The sequence below is a fragment of the Danio rerio genome, chromosome 3, assembly GCF_052040795.2.
Source record: "Danio rerio strain M-AB ecotype USA chromosome 3, GRCz13ab, whole genome shotgun sequence".
Taxonomy (NCBI): Eukaryota; Metazoa; Chordata; class Actinopteri; order Cypriniformes; family Danionidae; genus Danio; species Danio rerio.
Genome location: NC_141023.1, coordinates 6,767,695 through 6,787,500, shown reverse-complemented (window position 1 = coordinate 6,787,500; position 19,806 = coordinate 6,767,695). Strand labels below are relative to the sequence as shown.

Genomic DNA, 19,806 nt, shown 5'->3' with positions numbered 1-19,806 from the left:
TCAGCTTTTATCAACTCTAGAGAGATTATTTAGCGAACACGACACAACTCCTGCCTTTCTTCATTATATCCTGGCTCTTGACTGTCAATTCCTCTGTGAAAGCGATCAGGAATAGCGGACTTTTACCGTGTTCATATGTAAACAGGTAACGTTGTGTTTCTCTCCTTATTTATTAGTTCAGATTCCTACTTTCTCAATATTCAAGTGTTTTTCTCTCGGCTGTGTTCCTCTTCAGTGTCGGTTTTCAGCTTTGTTTTTGCTTGGTTTTGGCCACTAACCTCTTTATTAAAGCTCTCGATGTAAAAGCTTCTCGCGGTAAAAGCACAGGTTATGATTCCTGTTTACTTTCACACATTCTTATACTTCAGCATTTGTCTGATCTTTATTAGCGGCAAATGAAATGCTGTGTTCACTCATTTCACCCTCATGGACAAATACTGCAGTCATTTATAGGAAATAGTGTAGTAGAAATACAAAACACCAACACTGTACTACATTTACAACAACTATATTACAACACAGCACAGTTTACTGCAGTAAAAACTCATGTTTACTACAGTATGCAGAGCATTTTCTCATTTCACCATAATTACTGATGCAGCATTCAGTAACACAGTTGTAAATACTATAATAAATAAGTAAACTTTATTATAGTATAGTTGAAAACACTTTATTATTTACTATAAATTACTGTAGTATTTTTCATGTGCTAGTCATGTAATTCTGTTAATCAAACATGTAGATTTATGGGTAACATTAAAATAATTTTATTTTAATTAATTGTGTTTACTCTGAACAATTAGTAATACATTTATTACGATATTCATCTTTTTTAACATTATTTAAAAGTAAACGTTATTTATAAGTAAACGTTAGTTCATGTCAAATCTGTGTTCATTATCTAATGTTAACAAGCACAACTTTGGATTTTATTAAAGCATTAATAAATGTTGAACTATGATTAATAAATGATTTACAGATTTATTCGTACTTAATCGTAGTAAATGCATGAACTAATGGATAATGCATTGTTTTTGTGTTTAAAATTGATAAGCTAAAAATAATTATTTATTAATGTTCTGTAAAAGTTGTTTGTATAATAACAAGCCATAATTCACTAAATATATAGACAGCAGCTCGTTGTGTTTTTCTGTATCATTTTATTATAATTTTGAGCAAGAATCAAAGTTTGGTCAGTGGTTTATCCATTTTGCACAGCAAAAATGATTATGGTATCAGTTAAACCGTTAAAACATATGTTTTTTTTTTGTTTATATATGTTTATATATATATTAAGGGTGTCACGATTTAGATTCTAAATCGAAATCGATCAAAATTTATGCTCAATTTCGATTATTGAATCAAAAAATAGAATCGTCGATGCTGCCACGCCCCCTTGTCACGTCAGCTTGGCTTGCCAAGCGGGAAAAAAACAGGCTTGTTGAAGTGCTTGTTAAGCTGCAGACGCAGGAGACCCGCCGACAGAGCTTAAACCCTCTCCTCTTTCAATGAAGTCGCTGGTGTGGAAGTATTTTGGATTTCCAGTGAGTTATGTTGACAACGTTCGTGTTGTCAACAAAAAAACAGTTTGCAAGCTCTGCTATGTACGTATTAGGGTTGGGCTGATAGACGATGGGCGCATCCCACCCGTTGCAAATCCGCTTACGAAAAATACACACTCAGGCCCTATTTACACTAATATTTCTTTGTTTTTAAATTGCATGTTAGAACGACAACGATCGACATCCACAGTGGCGTGTAGCATTTCTGTTAATTCCCACTTTTAAACACGTTGATCAGTTTTAATAGATTTAACAGTCCACTTGTGTGTGTCTGCCTTTTTTATTGATAAAGTGATAGAGGTTGTTATGATATTTATAATGTAAGCAGAACTAAACAATAGTTTTTAGAAAGAATATTAATCCTAATTAATCTAGGCTACTGGTCCCTGTTGTAGGTCAGTGACTTTAAGCTAATTATTTATTAAAAAAGGACAAGCCATTTTCGTACATGACTTTGTTCTTTGTGCGACTGAAATGTAGGCATTAGCTATATTTCCATCCAATAATATTAATTAAATTTATGTGCAAAACTGCAATATTGCATCAAAGATTCGAATAAAGCAGCGTTTCCATCCAACGAGTCAAAGAGAACAAAATCGTCACTTCCTGATTAACTGGCGCCAAATATCAACAGTAAAAGCAGAATTTACTGCAGTAGAAGAAGCTGCTTCAATTATTTCTTTATTTAATAGATGTACTTGCACCTCAGAAGACAATGCTCACACACAATGAACTCGTGGGGGCGTTTGAAGCCATGAGAAGCAGAGATCAGATGCTCCTGACACGCTCCAGACGCTGTGGAGGTCATTAATAATATAATGACACTAAAACTGAAACGGTTAAGGCTTTTTAGAATGAATGAGCAAAACAACATTTAAGATGTTTTACAATGTGCTCAGCCTGCTGGTTTGTCCATTCACACACATTTTCATCATCATATGATCTCTTAAAACAAACCTTTTTTAATGCACATACTGGAATTTGTTCAGTAAAAGTGTTTTCATCGTAGATTAGGCGCTAGGGCTGTAACGATACACGATATAAAATCGAAATCGCGACACTCAGATCTACGATCCTGTGTCGCGGTGTGATAAGGAAGAATCGCGACACACCCACCCCGTGATACCTTTCCAATAACGTCACGCGTGCCTGCAAAAGTTGAGCTAATTAACACTTTTTTCGCTCGACATTACAAGCACTGCTCCGTTTAAGCCTTCGCATTATTTAGCCGGGAGAGCTTGCACGGAGCTCTTATTAAGGGGCCGTCTGAATGTGTCAAGATTATCAAAAACAAAACCAACTTAACCCCGCTTGACAACAAACGCCAGAAACATTGCCAATGCTGTCAAAGTGGCCGGATTTTCAGCGCATATATGATGATTTGCTCACACTGTTAATGTGGCTGTGCAGAGAGGGATGGGCATTCACCAGATGTCAGGTAACAGCGCAAACTTTTCTGTAACCGCGCTGTGTGCTTTCTGTTTGAACCTTTGAGAGTGCTGACTGACAGGTGCGTGAGGTCAGAAAACACGACGAAGCTTTCAGTTAAAATAAACACAGTTTCTATAGTTATACTTTATTTAGAGATAAAGGTAGCCTATATGGCTCTGCATACAATCACTCTATCTTGCTGGAGTTTATAGCCGTTTCGCTTTACTTCAGGACGCATTAACACCGCTCTGAAGGTCTAATCGTTGTTTTAAGTTATCCAGAGCTGTATGAATATACAAATCTTGAATATCACAATAGTATTAAATATTACAATTGTAACAACACAGACAGCAACACTTTTGCACAATCGATACCCAGCTGATTCCGTCGTTTCATAAGAGGACTTCTTCTTTTTTCCTTGTCAACATAGGCAGTGAGATGCGCCTTGTTTTTCGGCCACTTGTTTAACTGCAAGGCATACTTAATTTGCGGGACGATAACGTGTAACCCGTGCCTACAGACACATTTGCTAAAGAAGCAAAATGGAAGAAGAATATTGCTGTTTGATACAGACCTGTTGATACTAAACCAGCGCTGATGTTGACCTGGATCTGCGTAATAAACGCAACTAATAGGCTTTACTTTTTATTTTACAGCTTATAAAGCATGTACGCAGATTAATGCAATATCATATTTAAACAACAAAACTGTTTACAAAAAGTCAACATATGAGCGCATTGTTGCTGTCTTTTCATCACGCAGCGCGCGCACTTGAACCGCGAGGGAGAGAGAGGAAACCATAGGCTATATATCAGGACATAATCTTTAAAATAATGATTTCTATTTAAAATGTAAAGGTTTTGTTATTATAATAATAACAGTGGGGCATTAAATAAATGCATATTTTCCGTGGAGCGGGCAATTTGAGGAAGTCTGCGATTTTTATTTGACGGAAGAAAAAAAACATATGATTGGAAAAAAAAGCCTATGCCGCTTATTAAAAATAATCAGTCAGTATTTTCGTTTTGTAATATAAATAAATTAATTAAGTGAAAATAATTAAGGGCAGTCCTATTTATTTTATTCATTTTATTTAGATTATTCTGCTCTTCTGTGCTAAACACTGCAGGTGCGTGAAGATGCTCTGTCTTTCTGTTCCGCTATTAATATATAAAAATAAATCAGTATTTTAAAATGCAATATTTAATGTGTCAGACACAAAATAGACACGTCAATTTGTTTAATATAAAATTAATAGTAATCTGACCAGTTATCCGTTAATAACCGATTAATGAGCGGCGGTTGTCGGTTAGCAAAATTAACGAAATGAGCATCCCTAGCTATTTAATTTACTTTTTCTTTGTAAGAGAACTTGATTGAAAAATAATTTTCAACATGCTTGAACCATCTAAACAATGGAGTTTAGTTCTGTTTGGTTTTTCAACAGTATTTTGTTACAAAGAAAACAGAAGTGATATAGCTTTGGCTATTTATTTATTTTATACATGGCTATTTATATTGTTAATAATTTGCATAGTTAATATTGTTCTTTGATGTTTAGTTTATAAAGATTTTTCAAATGTTATTTAATTAAAAAAAGTTTTAAAAATCTTTTTTTTCCCACCCCACACGAAAAAAATTAAATAAAAAATCGTGATACGAATCGAATCGTGGGTCAAAAATCGTGATACGAACCGAATCGTGGGTTTGGTGTATCGTTACAGCCCTATTAGGCGCATATTTTCTATCGAATAAAAGTTTATCCTACTTAATTATGCGCATGTTTTTTTATGTGTATTTTCCAAAGTTATGTGCATCATGACGTTTCAATCAATCGTTTTATGCGCATCTCCAAAATGAGTATTAAAATAGGTGGGTGGAAACGTAAGGTAAAGCAAGAAATACCACTTCGTCTTTGAAAAAGGGGAGGAGACTGACATAAACTCAGAGTTTAGAGAATAAAACCTGCTCCTGACCAGGTTAGGTTCACAGAATAAGTTACCACAGTAACTGACTCTGAGTTAGAGCTGCACAATTGGTTGAAAAAAGATCTCGATTCGACCCCCTAGACCGGTGGTGTCAAACTCAATTCCTGGAGGGCCGAAGCCCTGCACAGTTTAGTTCCAACCCTGCTCCAACACACTTACCTGCAGGTTTCAAACAAGCCTGAAGGACTCAATTAGTTTGATCAGGTGTGTTTAATTAGGGTTGCAACTAAACTGTGCAGAGCTGCGGCCCTTTTGGAACTGAGTTTGACACCTGTGCCCTAGACGATCTTATTTCAGCATTTCTACATTTCTGTCAATCATATTTTTAAGTTCAGGAGAGAAGAAAAGGCGGCTGCACGAGTCTTTTCATTGTTTCACACACGTTGCTCACGACATGGATACCTCCAAATGATGTTGAGTGAGTCACAAACTGTATTTATAAGGTGTAATTTAATTTGAATGCAAAATCATTCATACTAAACATTTCTGCTCATTATTTTACAATTAAAAAAATAGTGAAACCTTTATCAGACTTCTCCACAAACAAGGAGAGGGAAAAAAACACAAGACATTGTCTCAGAAAAATAATTCCAGAAATTAAATTTTGCATGATATTGGCATCAAATTCAAAACATATACTCAGGAGATGTGTAGCTTTTGATCTATTGCTTTTCTGTTGCTCCAGAACAAATTTCACATATTTGTTTATGAAATAATAAAATGTTTAGTGGGGTAATTTTTTTTTTACATTACTTAAGCATCTATAACTTTTTTTCATTTTGAGCATTATAAACTTTAGATGATTGATAACAAAGCCCAGAGTGTCTTCTTTCCAAAGATACATAAACTTCGAATGTAGACCAAATCATTCAGCAACTGTAAATGTTTAACTTGGGAAGAGGATTTTTGAGAAAGTGTCTCTGACTGTGAGGGAGAGAAGGACATCGACATAGCCTCAGAAAACTTTACAGTAATCTCATTTTGCATGCTATCTTCATCAAATTTAAAATGTAAACATATGAAATACTTGGCTTTCAAGTCATATTTTTTTCTAGGACATTACATTAATGTTTTCCTGTGTTTCTTTATGGAAAACTAAAATTAAACACAATAAAAAAAAATTTTTACTCATGACTTCATAATGTAGAACTTTTTTAAAAAAAATTCTCATTTTACCACAATAAAGTTCAAAGTGTCTTCTTTCCAATAATACATAATTTGTGTTTGTAGCTTACTGGAGTCAGGAACTGTTACTATTTAAAGTTAGGTAGGTGTAAAACCCCAAAATTGAGTGCTGGCTAACAGTTTAAAATGAAGTAATCCACCCTACATTCAAAGTCTCTCACTTGTAATGAGCATATTTGCAGTACAAAACTTGTCAGTGAACTATTAAAAATATTCAATTAATCGAGATTTGTGGTCGGAAGCGCTGTGCGACAGGCCAGAGTCACTGTGGCAGTCACTGGGAAATGTCCCGATGCTCCCTATGGCCAGTCCACCCCTGGCTCTGGTGATAAACTCAAATGATAAATCTTCCTTATTAAAAATAACAGACCTAATAACCTAGGCCACATTATTTGAGCATTCGCTATCACATTGATCTGTTGTGATCCAGCTTATGTTTCCTTTTTAATATTAAGATTTGTCTTTGAAATCTGTAATAGGCTACCACTATTGACTCCAATCATTGGTAAAATAGCCAGCCTTTTAGCCAGCCTGATTTATTTTTTCCTGCATGTTTGATGCAGACTAAACTAAAATGTCGGAGGCCAGTTTCACTTAATAAACATTCCCTCGACGTTAATAATGTCCGCTTATATGCTTCAACGCCAAAACACAAACTGGTTTGTTGAATAAAATATTAATATAAATAAAATGACAGTGAAATAATCTCAGTTTCAGAATAGCCTATATTAGGCTAAATCATTTTCTGTTAGGGTCTACTCAAACTATGCCATTTGTACCGTGCCCAGGCCCGTTTCCCGGATCGTTTGAGAAGTGTGAGTGTGCTGAATCGGGCTCAAGCACAGTTCACTTGGCCGGCCCTGGCCCGGTTGGAGGAGGTGGGCCTGAGTTCACTTGGGCTTTGGCGCGGTACGTTTGTAGTGTGTACAACAACTCATGATGTACATGTGATTCTTCAGGTTTTTTGATTTTTAATTAATTTGCAACCATTTTAAAAAACTCTTTTTTTTCACATTGTCATTATGGGGTATTGTGTGAAGAATGTTGAGGAAATAAATGAATTTAATCCATTTTGGAATAAGGCTGTAACATAAAATGTAGAAAAAGTGAAGCGCTGTGGACACTTTCTGGATGCACTGTACTTTGACCACAATGAGGCAGGCTTTACAAACTATTCGCAGAGCACTGAAAGTATTCCCCTCAGAAGAATAATCTCGCTCAGAAGGATGAGAGAACAGACTCATTGTGAGAATAATCTTACTGAGCAATGCACATTGCGTCTGTGCAGCCAGTGCGTGAATGAAGCGATTGATGCATCACTGAGATACAGCGCTCAGCCCTCTGGTATTTGCACAACATTTCCAAAACAGCAGAAAAAGGGAAGATTGTGTGCGTTGAGAAACTGTCATATGCATTATTGAGCCTTTTCTAATTAAAAATTACAGGTAGGCCTACACTGGGTGTGAAGAGATGGTGATAACCCTCTCTACTCCAGTGTTGCGAATGCCATCTGCTGGTCTAACAGACAGAACAACATGATTTAGAAACATCAATGAACTCCTATTTGCAGGTCAAAATAAACCCATTAAATGCTAGACTAAATGCATTTTTCCACTGATTATTTAAACTAACGGTAGCAAATAGTCTTGTAGAAAGTTTTTTGTTGTCATAAACACGGCAAACAGTTTGAATAGTACATGAATGGACAATGATAGACAGAAGCAGCAGAGGGAAGCGCTTAACTGAACATGAATTTTACCACTTGAATATTTATTTGTGCTTTACATTAAAGGGTCACGAAACACCAAAACACATTTTTTGAGCTGTTGACAGTCGTATATGTGTCCCACACTGCTAAAAACACTATTAGGACACCTATATTTCACTAAAAAGTGAAAATTGGTTTTGGCGTTATTTCGAGCAAATTCGTATTTGTACCTGAAACAGTGTTCAGACGGCAGAAAGACGCCACGTTATGTTGCCAAAAGAAGTGGGAAAAGAATAAGAATTGTTTGGAGATACGGGTCGTCAGTGTTGCTTTCATGATGTGCTGCAGCAAAGGTTTTGTTTTTATTTCCAGCTAACGTTATAAGAGCACAATTGGACTCACATGTGGATCAGTACACGCAGCAGAAATACGTTTGTAACGAACAGTTTTTACTCATGAGCTTATCGCATCTGGAAATTGTGAAATCCAGATTTGGTCGTCTCCTTTCAAGAGTTCACACTTAGCTGATGATCTATCAAAAGCTTGTTTGGCATGTTGTCCCGGGAGAGAGCCCCGAGCTCAAGGGATCCTGGAGCCAATGGGAGGCTTCCTCCCATTGGCAGAGCGAGAGGGGAGCCTGAGCACAGTGGAACTCAAAACTCCCCTGCTGCGGTAGCTACGGGAACAAGTGAGAAAAGGGGTTAGACAAATGCTTGATTGTTATGCATGTTGTATATCTTTGGATGGTGGGAGGAAACCGGAGAACCCAGGGAAAACCCACGCGGACACAGGGAGAATATACAAACTCCTCAAAGAAATGCCTACCGGCCTGGCGGGACCAAGGCCGCCAGTGTTCTTGCTGTGAGGTTCACAGTGCTAACCACTGAGGTTCTTGCGGGAGGCATTGCATAGGTAGGGTTATGAAGGGTAAGGAGACTGGAGCTATATTAGGTAGCTGGACATAATGTGGTAAGATGGGTAAAAGGGAGGCTCCTGTAGGAGGCTTGGCAGGGAGGGCTAGGGAGGAGTTTGGTGGGATTGGGTGCTAAAAGAGAAGCTGAGAGTTTAATCGCCCAGCAACATCCTAAGTGAGAGGCGTGAGGCGTGTTTGGTGGGGAGTGGAGCCAGAGGGCTGGCTAACTCCTACAGGAGCTGGAGCTCGAAGGGACTCCTAGGGGGTTAGAACTTGAGGGTGGTGTCTAAATGGGAGAAGAGAGATAGCTAGAAGTAGAGTGTAGAAGAGAGGATTCTGGGTAACTCCTGCGGGAGTTGGAGCTCGAAGGAACACTTGCGGTGGTCAGAGCTTGGGGGTGGTGACTAAACGGGAGAAGAGAGATAGTTGGAATTAGAGTGTAGAAGAGAGGACTCTGGGTAACTCCTGCGGGAGTTAGAGCTCGAAGGAACCCCTTCGGCAGTCAGATCTTGGGGGTGGTGTCTAAACAGGAGTAGAGGAATAGTTGGAAATAGAGTGTAGTTGAAAGTAGATTTTAGAAGTGAGGAAAGGAACTAGAGGCCGAAAGGTAGGGTTAGAAGAATGAAAGGTTGAGAAAGCTGGAAGTAGGGAACATGTACAAATATTATACACACACAAACACACGCACATACACAAAATGCATACAAATACAATCATTAACATCTGTAAATAACTATGAATGACTCTTGCAGAAGTTGTGATTCGCAACAGCACTTGCGGGAGTCTGCTTTTAAATCATATGAGGATGTCAGGAAGAGGACAATGGACTTCTGCAGGGGGTGATTTGGATGACTCTTACGAGAGTCGAGGCTCTGCTAGACACCTGCAGGAGTTAGAGCCGGGTATGGGGGGGCTTGGGGGTCGGTAAGGGCCCGTTGGGCTTCCTTGAGGTGGTATTTACTAAGGCGAATGTAGGATTTGAAAGCTTCAGAGGACCAGTGACCAAAGGTCTGGATCTAATGGTGGGAGAGCCCATTAGAGGCTGCTGTGGTGGCTGCGCCAATCCTAAATGAGAAGCTGGAAAAAGGCTCTGGGGAAAAGCCTAAGAGGCGGAGGACTTTCTTTAAGGTGCTTTTGAAACTAGAACTGAGATACTGGACGATTAGCATCATCAATAAAAAGCAGGGCTAGAGGGTTAGCCTCCTGGAATCTTCTTAGATTTAGGTAGGCTTTGGAAAGGGCAGGTGGGGGAAGGTATGTTAAAAATAAGAATTAAGTGTACTTTATGGGATTGATCTGTTTTGTTTTGTTTGATAAGGAAAGAAATGGTTTCCTTGTCTTGCAAAGCTAGATCTGAGATAGTAGGGTGAAGTAAAGGGTTAAATTTGGATCTAACCGTTAATTCAGAGCATCTAAGGAAACCAAAGAAGGCTAGGTTGAACATAGCATCTAAGGTGCAGGCTGTGTAGGAAGAAATGTAACATTTATGTAGGGTTAGGATGCATGAGGTAAGGTTTTTGAGTGTGATGGGTTCTCCAGAATCAGAGGTTTTTTGAATGCCTTTGATAAGGAGGGAGGTTTGCGAATTTATGATAGTATCGGGAGGGGACCCGTGAATCAATTTATGAAAGAATTGGATCCCACTTAGATAGCTCTTTATTGAACTAGCTTGTAAGTGTCTTGCAGTGTAAAGGTGTGAAATAAAGGAAGTGATGGAGAGAAGGGAAAAATCAGGGAAATATAATTGATGGAGGGTGTGGAATTGTTTGAATGAATTCCATGCTGTGAGGTATGAATTGAGGGTTCTGGGAGCTACTGCTTGTAGGAATACGAGATTGGGAAGTTTGATGGTGTTTTAAATGGGGGTGGTTTATGGCAATATCGTTTCTTAATATGGAGGGACAGGCGTTGAGTGGGGGTCTGCCTCCGGGGCCAGTCGCCAGAATTTCTGGAAAGAGAAACAAGAGAGACTCAGCAATTTGGTTTTTGCAAGCAGGTACATGTTCAGCAATCATGATAAATTGTTTTTCAGCAGATATCCAAATAGGGGTCTTAGGAATGAGTAAGTGATGGTGATTAGGAGTGGGAACGCCCTTTATTAATGCAGTGCACGGTAGCTTCGTTGTCGCAGTGAACGAAAATGCTAGATGTGGACCATTTATCCCCCCACAGGATGGCTGCTGTGACTATTGGGTAGAGTTTGAAGAGGGCTGAAGAACATTGGTCTTTTGAAATGGAAATCAATTGGGGTGGTCATGTTGAGGCAAACCAGTGTCCTCTATAGAAACCACTGTAACTGATTGATGGGGCAGTGTCTGTGTATAAGATAATGTCAATAGGGGATGCTATCAAGTCGATGTAGAAAAAGGAACAGCCGTTCCATTGCTTGAGGAAAAAGATCCATAAGCTGAGTTCATCGCGACTGGGTTTAGAAAGAAGAATTATTTCTTCTAAACTGGAATTTATTTGAGTCTAGGTTAATGCCCAGAAATTCGATTGAAGTACTGGATCCAGAGTTTTTTTCTTCTGCAAGAGAAATTCCAAGATCGGCGAAAACCCTTTGGGTGATCGCTAGGTGTTTGCCTGGAGGAGATGACGGGAGAGAAATAAATAGAAAATCATCTAGAAGGTGAATGTGGTATGGGATTCCGTAATTATTAGACAGAATCCAGCATAAAGCTTCTGGCATCATGTCAAATGTTTTTGGGCTGCTTTTGCATCCAAAAGTGAGTCGGGCTGCAAAATAGAATTGATTACGCCAATGTATGCCAAAAAGGTGACAGAAATCTGGGTGGATTGGCATGATTTTCAAGGCAGAGGAAATGTCTACTTTGGCTAACTAGGCATTACAACCAGCTATTTTCATGAGAGAGATAGCTTGATCGATGTTGTGGTAGTTAAACGAATATTCGTCCCATGGGATAGTGCTGTTAATGCTAGGAAAAGAGGAATTCTGCAGGGACGAAATGTCAACTATAAGGCGTTTTTTGCTGGAAAATTTTCGAGTAGCCACGCCAATGGGGCTAATGCGTGAGACATTGAAGGGTGGGACTGTGAATGGTCCAATCATGAAGTTAATGTCGATTTCTTTTTTAATAAGATAATGGACAGTTTGAGGTTCAGAGGTAGCAGACTGCAGGTTAGGACAAAATAGATTAAGTGAAAGGAGAGCTGAAACGCCTGGGTAGAATCCATGGGTTAGACCTTAGTATCAGGGTAAAAACTTAACTCTAGAGCAAGGTTAGAAATATTCACAGGAGTCGACAGTTAATTTTTTGATTTTTTATTGTTAGCTAAGAACTTGGCAAATTATCTTTGCGTGGGCGCCACCACAGTAGGAACACAGGTGGAGGTATCTGCAGGGCATCTTTTGGCATGTAACAAGATTGAAGTTTTGGCAGATGTCGCGGCTAGAAAGGGGAGGGGGGTTTAAGAGAAGCTGACAGAAGGGAAGGAATATTGTGGTTTGGGGGGGGGGTTGCGAGGAATGTAGCAAGAGGATTTAACAGAAGGTTGAGCTGAATATGAGGGAGAGGTGTCAGAGGAAAGGAGGTAGTGTAGTGCAGACTGGAGTGGCAGACCGCACAGGTTAGATTGCGGGCGGCGTCCTAAAAATACCCGGTTGTGGAGCTCAGTGTCCAAAGCCCCCCAGTAGGGACACTGATTCCACTGGGTAACGTAAGGCACATTTGGCAGAAAATAACTTGTGATAAGTGTAGAAGTGGGTGCCCCCATAGGAGAGCGTGAGCTCGGCGATAATGGCCATATAATCATTCAGTTCAAGTCTCCTTTAGGAGAATACAGAACAAATTACTTCAGTAAATCTTACGAAGGCTATGGAAAATTCATGTTATTATTTTCGTTGTTCATAGTGTCTTGATTTGTTGAAGATGTCGGTGTGTCGTTGAAGGACATAATAATTCAGGAGCAGCAGATGATGATGATGAATATAATGATGGATATGCAGGTAGGAATTGATGTTCGTTGATGTGGAGCTTGAATTAGTTTGTTCAAGCGCAGTCGGAGGCTGATTGGTCTTCTGAACGAAGATAAAATGGACTGAAAACTGTGGTTATTTATTGTAGCTTACGGCTCATAAGATTTGAAGATAATGATTAGCTAATACAAGACCGGCCGTGATAAATCATAAGCATGTGTCCACCACAGTGACTGAAGCTCTGCACAAGACTTTTGGCCAGCGGAGAAATTAAAATGGTCGTGCTGAACTGAGTCTGGTTCTCTCAAGGTTTTTTTTCTTCACTCCTATCAGGTGAAGTTTTTTTTCCCTCTCCGCTGTTGCCACTGGCTCGCATGGTTCAGGATTGGTAGAGCTACGCATCGATGAATTTGCTCTTCAGTGTTTGAACTCTCAGTAATGATTTTAAATCACACTGAACTAAGCTAAACTGAACTGAACCGAACTTAAACACTAAAAACTACACTGTTCCAGTTATGATGACCATTTATGTGAAGCTGCTTTGACACAATCTACATTGTAAAAGCGCTATACAAATAAAGCTGAATTGAAAAATTGAATTTAATGTGATCCTCTCGAAACTAGTTTATGAATAAACCTCTCTTAAAAAAAGATGCGTCTCTAGTTGGTGTCGATTGTCCTGTCTCTACAGATATAGTAAGTGTGTGCTATCAGTGCCCTTTCTTTGTTCATTCAGATGGCAAAGTTATAGTTCATATCGTCAGCAGTATTCTTTCAGTGTTTAAAGACAGACCTTAGTCAATATGATTTCTAAGTTACTTGAGTTTACGTTAATATCACTACAATATTTTGGACTGAAAGATCTGCTGTAAATGCTGCTTTTCGAGTGTAAACATGTAAACACTGCAAGCAAACTATTGCCGACCGTCGTGTTTAATTTTCGCTGCATTTTGTGACAGGATAGTCTACACACATGCAGCTTACTGACCTACCGAGTGCATCTGAGTTACCGAGAAATGCAGAGGTTTTTCTCCCTTATACGATGTGCGGTATCAAACATTCCACCGTCATTAAACACAGTCACTGTCTTTCTCCCCTACATGTGTGTTTGTTTTGCCTCGGCGAAAATCAGCACGTGCCCAGATAAAAACTCCCATTTTTATTCAAATCCTTCCCCTTTTCCTTTCCTCGACACTCCAACCTAAACAGAGCCAGACACACCCACTTTCCTGAGTTTTTCCAAACTAGAGGTGTGAAAACGCCCTGCTGAAACTGGGGGTTTCATGGTCCTTTAAACTATAAAATGGCTTCAGAACATTTGAGATGTAGTAGGCTTACATGACAACTTTCTATTGCTTATAATAGGCTACTTACATGGCTTTTTGTTGGCTTATAAATTACACTGGAAATAGCGCACGTGCAAGATGGGATTTGAATCGATTTGTTAAGATCCGATCCAGCAAAATAGGTGGTATCAAATTGATATCCGATCCAAGTATCGGGATCTGTGAATGCCTAGTACATTTAAACAAGCAAACCTAAACTGACATGAATTCAGAATAGAACAAAACATCAAATTCTGGATCTCCTGATGAAATAAGTGCAGATTTATTCTCTGGAATCTGGGCTTACATCATTACTGCATTCATGACAGCTTCAGTCAGAGCATCAGTCTTTGTTAAAAATCAATGCATCAGCATTGATATTATACAACAAGTGTTTTAAAATTAATGATTGGAAGATCAGTGTAGGGCGACGGGGTGGCACAGTAGGTAGTGCTGTTGCCTCACAGAAAGCAGGCTGCTGGTTCGAGCCTCGGCTGGGTCAGTTGGCATTTCTGTGTGCAGTTTGCATGTTCTCCCCACTTTCACGTGGGTTTCTTCCGGGTGCTCCGTTTAAAACAGTCTAAAGACATGTGGTACATGTGAATTGGGTAGGCTAAATTATCCGTAGTGTATGTGTTTGAATAAGTGTGTATAGATGTTTCCCAGAGATGGGTTGCAGCTGGAAGGGCATCCACTGCATTAAACATATGTTGGATAAGTTGGCGATTAATTTCGTTTTGGCGACCCCCGATTAATAAAGGGACTAAGCCGACAAGAAAATGAATAAATGAATCTTGCTTATGAAATTAAATTTACAAAAATACACCAAAAGTGATGATGAATGAAACTTTAGTGGTGGCTTTCACTTTCTTAAATAATTAATTTTAAAGGCAGTCTGTTTATTTGTATTTCAGGCCTGATGGAGGAGACACGCCGTCATAAGAAAATCACAGAAAATACTCACTCACTGAAGAGAAAAGGCAAAAAATGTGTCACCTGCACTCAGTGTGGAATAAGTCTGGTTAACAACTGGAGCCTCAGAAATCACATGATGATCCACACTGGAGAGAAACCATTTAAATGCTCTCTGTGTGGAAAGAGTTTCAGACACTCATCAAACTTCGGTAGACACATGTTGACCCACACTGGAGAGAAAACACACCAATGTGATCAATGCAGCAAAACATTTTTGAGGACTTCAGAGCTGAAGAGACACCTTCGAGTTCATACAGAGGGGAAGCCTTATTCATGTTCTGTGTGTGGAAAGAGTTTCAGACATCAAGACGGTTTAAGAGATCATCAGAAGTTCCACACCGGTGTGAGAGAGCATATGTGCTTTGAGTGTGAAAAGACCTTTATTACGGCTGTAAAATTGAAAATACATGAGAGGATTCACACTGGAGAGAAACCTTACAAATGTTCACAGTGTGACAAAAGATTCTGTACATTAGGAAGCCTGAAAATACATAAAAGGACTCACACTGGAGAGAAACCTTACAAGTGTTCACTCTGTAACAAGACATTCAGTGTGTTAGAAAACCTGCAAAGACATGCGAGAACTCACACTGGAGAGAAACCTTACACGTGTTCACACTGTGACAAGAGATTCAGTACATTAGGAAACCTGAAAACACATGAGAGGATTCACACTGGAGAGAAACCCTACATGTGTTCACACTGCGACAAGAGATTCTGTCAGTTAGAAAGCCTGAAATCACATGAGAGAACTCACACTGGAGAGAAACCTTATACATGTTCACACTGTGACAAGAGATTGTGTTCGTTAGGAAGCCTGAAAACACATGAGAGGATTCACACTGGAGAGAAACCTTACAAGTGTTCACACTGTGACAAGAGATTCAGTACATCAGGAAGTCTGAAATCACATGAGAGGACTCACACTGGAGAGAAACCTTACAAGTGTTCACATTGTGACAAGAGATTCAGTGATTCAAGGAATATGAAAAAACATGAGATGATTCACGCTACATAGAAGCCTTGTAACCTCTAAGGTGTAAGGTCGCCATAGTCTAACAAAACTGAAAAAAATTCAGACACATGCAGTGAAATTAGCTCAGTTTTTGAGTATTATGATCAATAATAATGAGTTATTATTATGAATATTCAGAATTAACTTGTAGTTAATTTAACTAAATAAATATAACAATGACTCTGTAATTATTCATTTATTTAGAAAGGGAATTTTAACTACTTGTGAAGTAGTAGAATAGTTTAGAAGTTTTAGTAAACTTAATCAGCTTGTAGCAAGGGTTTATCGTTAAAGGGACTTTTTCTGTGAGGCAAAACAAAGATAATCCAGCGTGGTTATAGCGTGATTGACTAGTCTGACATAAAACAACCAAACACACAAACATAACAACAAAAACAGAGAAAACAAGGAAATGAAGAGTTTAGATAAAGGAATGGCAAATCTAGCTCAGTTCCACACAACTATTAAAAACCACCAAGATTATTAAAACACCTTTTTGATAACGGAGTACAGCCTCAATGCACGACTAAATACCTGGATTTAGTGGGTCGGTCTTTTTCTCTTGGTGTGAGAGTTTCTCTGATACGTAGAAGATGGAGTCTTTTAAAAAGTCCTTTCTTGATGCATGGAGCTTGCGATGCAGATCGGAGAATATGTGAGACGCAACTTTAAACTGATTTTGATTTGTCGGAAAATAAGAAACGTGGACTCGGGTGAGTCACATGGGTACAGAAACGCGGTCTGCCTTGTTAGGGGCACTTCTGCCAAGACCTTTTTGCAAAGGTTTGAGGGGTGTAAGAGGTATTTAAAGACGTTGGTCAGGTGACTCTCAGTCTCTCCTGACTGACCATTGGCATGAGAGGAACAGTCAAGCGGGAAACTTCCTTTGTTCACCTAGCTGGTGCGTACAGTCCCAATACAGACAGACAAAAATTTAACTCATGGTTTAAAACTACACCAAGCATACAAGTTATCATCCTGTGTTCTAGATCATGAGTTGAAGAATTATGTATGGAGAAGAACGACACCAAACAGGACTATTTTATAGAGTTGTGTACCGAAACCCGGTGCCATCATAACACCAGTACCTTGGTAACCGGTATGTACCGGTATTAAATCAGCGTATGAATTTCAGTGCCTAATTTCGGTGCTGCGGTGTGGACGTAAGGGGTGCATGAAAACAGGCACACATAGGCATTGTGTCACAGCATCACTAAACACTGAATTCTAAACAACTTTGAGGAATACGGACAGGCGATATCAGGCGATTAGGAAACAGACGCACGCAACAGTACAGTGCATCTGTACAGTGCATTCAGTCTGGTTTTCGGTGAGCGAGAGCGACACTCTTCAGATCAACACGCGTGATCACGTTCATCCATTTTGCTTAAACTAAGCATTCTAAAGCGCATTTAACAAGCAGGGATTCTTACACAGCAACTGTCTTTACAAAAGTTGCGTGTAAGGGGGAAACCTGTCAAACTTAATGACACATTTGGGAGCTCAAAGGCAGAGCCTCTCTCGCGTGCTTTAGGTGTCACGAGCAATCGTCACTCCCTGGGGCATTCGCTTATGCTCGCTCCCTCTGTTTTCGCGGCACTTGCTATCTCTGTGACAGTGCTGCGCGCATCAGTTCCCCGCATTCGTCAGAATTGACGCCCAAATTGACACAGGTAATAAAAAGATTAAACACGAGTGAAACACCATCAAAATGTCCACTGTTGATGATATTAGACTTCTGTTTTCAATAGCGAATTTAACACTTCAATGTAGGAAGTGCTCGGCTATGCAGAGACCATTATTAATCAGAAATCTAGTGTACATAGTTTAACGTTAGGAAATGCAGTCTTGAATTTACAAACAGTCTGCAAGTACCAAAGAACAGATGCAAGACATTGATCAAGAGTAGTTTTGAGTCACGCTCATGTAATCATATTCAACTCGTTTAGTTTTGCCTTCATTCATTTTAAATTTCCGCCTTTAACACAGGATTTATTTACAACACATTTTTAAACACAATAGTTTAACTAACTTATTTCTAATATCTACTGTTTTATCTTCCTCATGCTGACAGTCAGTGCAGAACATTTTACTATATTTTGCAAGACAGTTGTATTCAGACAAAGTCCCTTTAAATATTTTATAGTCTTTTATTCAGATTAAAGTGTAATTTAGACTTAATCATTTAACTACGAAACTTAAAATAATTAGTCAAATTATTCTGTAACTGATTTGTTGTGTAAGTCAAAAATATACAGTAAATATTTCTTAAAGAGGCTAATAATACTGACCTTATTTTTTATTTTTATTTTATTAAAAACGGCTTTTATTCATGAAATAAACAGTAAGATACACGACTTACTATGACTCCAGAACAATTATTGTTTAGCAAACACTGTAAAAGTTTTCAGAAACATTATTGTGAATGAATGGGAGGGCAAAATAAATTGACTTCAACTGTGGGCCTGTGAAAGTTTACAGGTTCAGCAATGTGCCTTGATGTTCTTGAATGTTGGAAATGTGTTCTCCTACACCAGTACAACGTTACTTGTCAAATAAATGAACAAGGAAGATCATTTTGAGTTTAAGTTATTTAATTATCTTGTTTATGAAGACTGCAGACTGATGCATGAACAAAAATGACTTTGAATAATGTTTTAAGTATTTTGTGATGTATATGTTAAAATGTGCTCCTAAAAGTACGTGGCCCCTGCCGGCCCCCCACAGGTTAGTAGTAAGCTAATGTAAGTTCATAATGCAAATCTTAAATTCATGCTAACCAACAAATGATCAAAGGAAATGTATTAATGTAATACAATATGAATTGATGTTTACCTTAAACTGTAATTATATTGTTCTATTAAAATTATTTTTAAAAATATTTTGTCAAATAAAATATTTTTGAAGAGGTATCCACCATCATTTTGTGGCTAAAAAGTATGGGTTCAGGCACCGTTTTGGCACCGGTATCGTTTTAAAAGTGTCAATTTAGCACCGGTATCGAAAAAAAACCAAACGATACCCAACCCTACTATTTTAGAGATGCATAAAACATAATTCATGCTTTCTTAGTTTGTCTAGTGCAGGTGTCATGATTACCAGCGATCGCTAACCACCAGAGGTCGCTGGTAAACATTCACACTCCTTGAACTACATATCTGCCATGTTATGGACTACAACACCCAGTCAGGCCACACACACACACAACCGGTTCAAGATCCAGACTAATTAAACTCTCACAGCTGAAGCCACTGACACAATGATTATTTGGACTATTTAAACCCTTCTTTTCCACATATGAAAAGAGGTGTTCGACAACGATTCTGGACTGTCTCAATATACCTGTTTACACCTGTATTGACCATTGCTTGCCTGACTACGATTAAACCTACATTTGGATCCTAAGTTTAGTTGATGTGGTTAACAGTTGGGTCTGAACATCGCACTGAGTGGATTACAAAAGAAATAGTGCGATGTAAAGCTGTAAAATTTTGAAGTGACTTGAGCGGCGCAGCTCGTAAGACGCATGGCAACATTTTTTGACACGTTCGAGCATGAACTCAGTTCGAATCAAGCGTCTCATGACGCTCAAAACATTTCCAGCTGGTACCCCACACAAAGAATACTATATTAAAATGTAGTAATTGTAATATATATTAATCTCCATCAACATTCCCAGCTACTATGTCAATGCTGTAGATTTAAGTAAATCAGGTTCAGTCAAATTAATTATTAAATAAATAAAAATAATAAAAATAAAAGCTAAT

General features: G+C 38.7%; 2 protein-coding genes across 2 annotated transcripts in view; both read left to right on the top strand.

Annotated features, from left to right (window-relative positions):
• The window catches only part of LOC147845488 (uncharacterized), an 18,671-nt gene extending 56 nt beyond the window's left edge, over positions 1-18,615 (top strand). Inside the window, exons 1-2 of the mRNA XM_087243790.1 lie at positions 1-145; positions 14,964-18,615. The exon at positions 1-145 is cut by the window's left edge and continues 56 nt beyond it. Of these exons, the coding sequence (XP_087099916.1) occupies positions 14,969-16,042 (1,074 nt within the window). The 5' untranslated portion in view covers positions 1-145; positions 14,964-14,968 and the 3' untranslated portion in view covers positions 16,043-18,615. The remainder of the gene's footprint in view (positions 146-14,963) is intronic.
• Positions 1-19,806, top strand: part of LOC100538160 (uncharacterized) — a 58,594-nt gene that overhangs the window by 31,970 nt on the left and 6,818 nt on the right. The window lies entirely within an intron of this gene.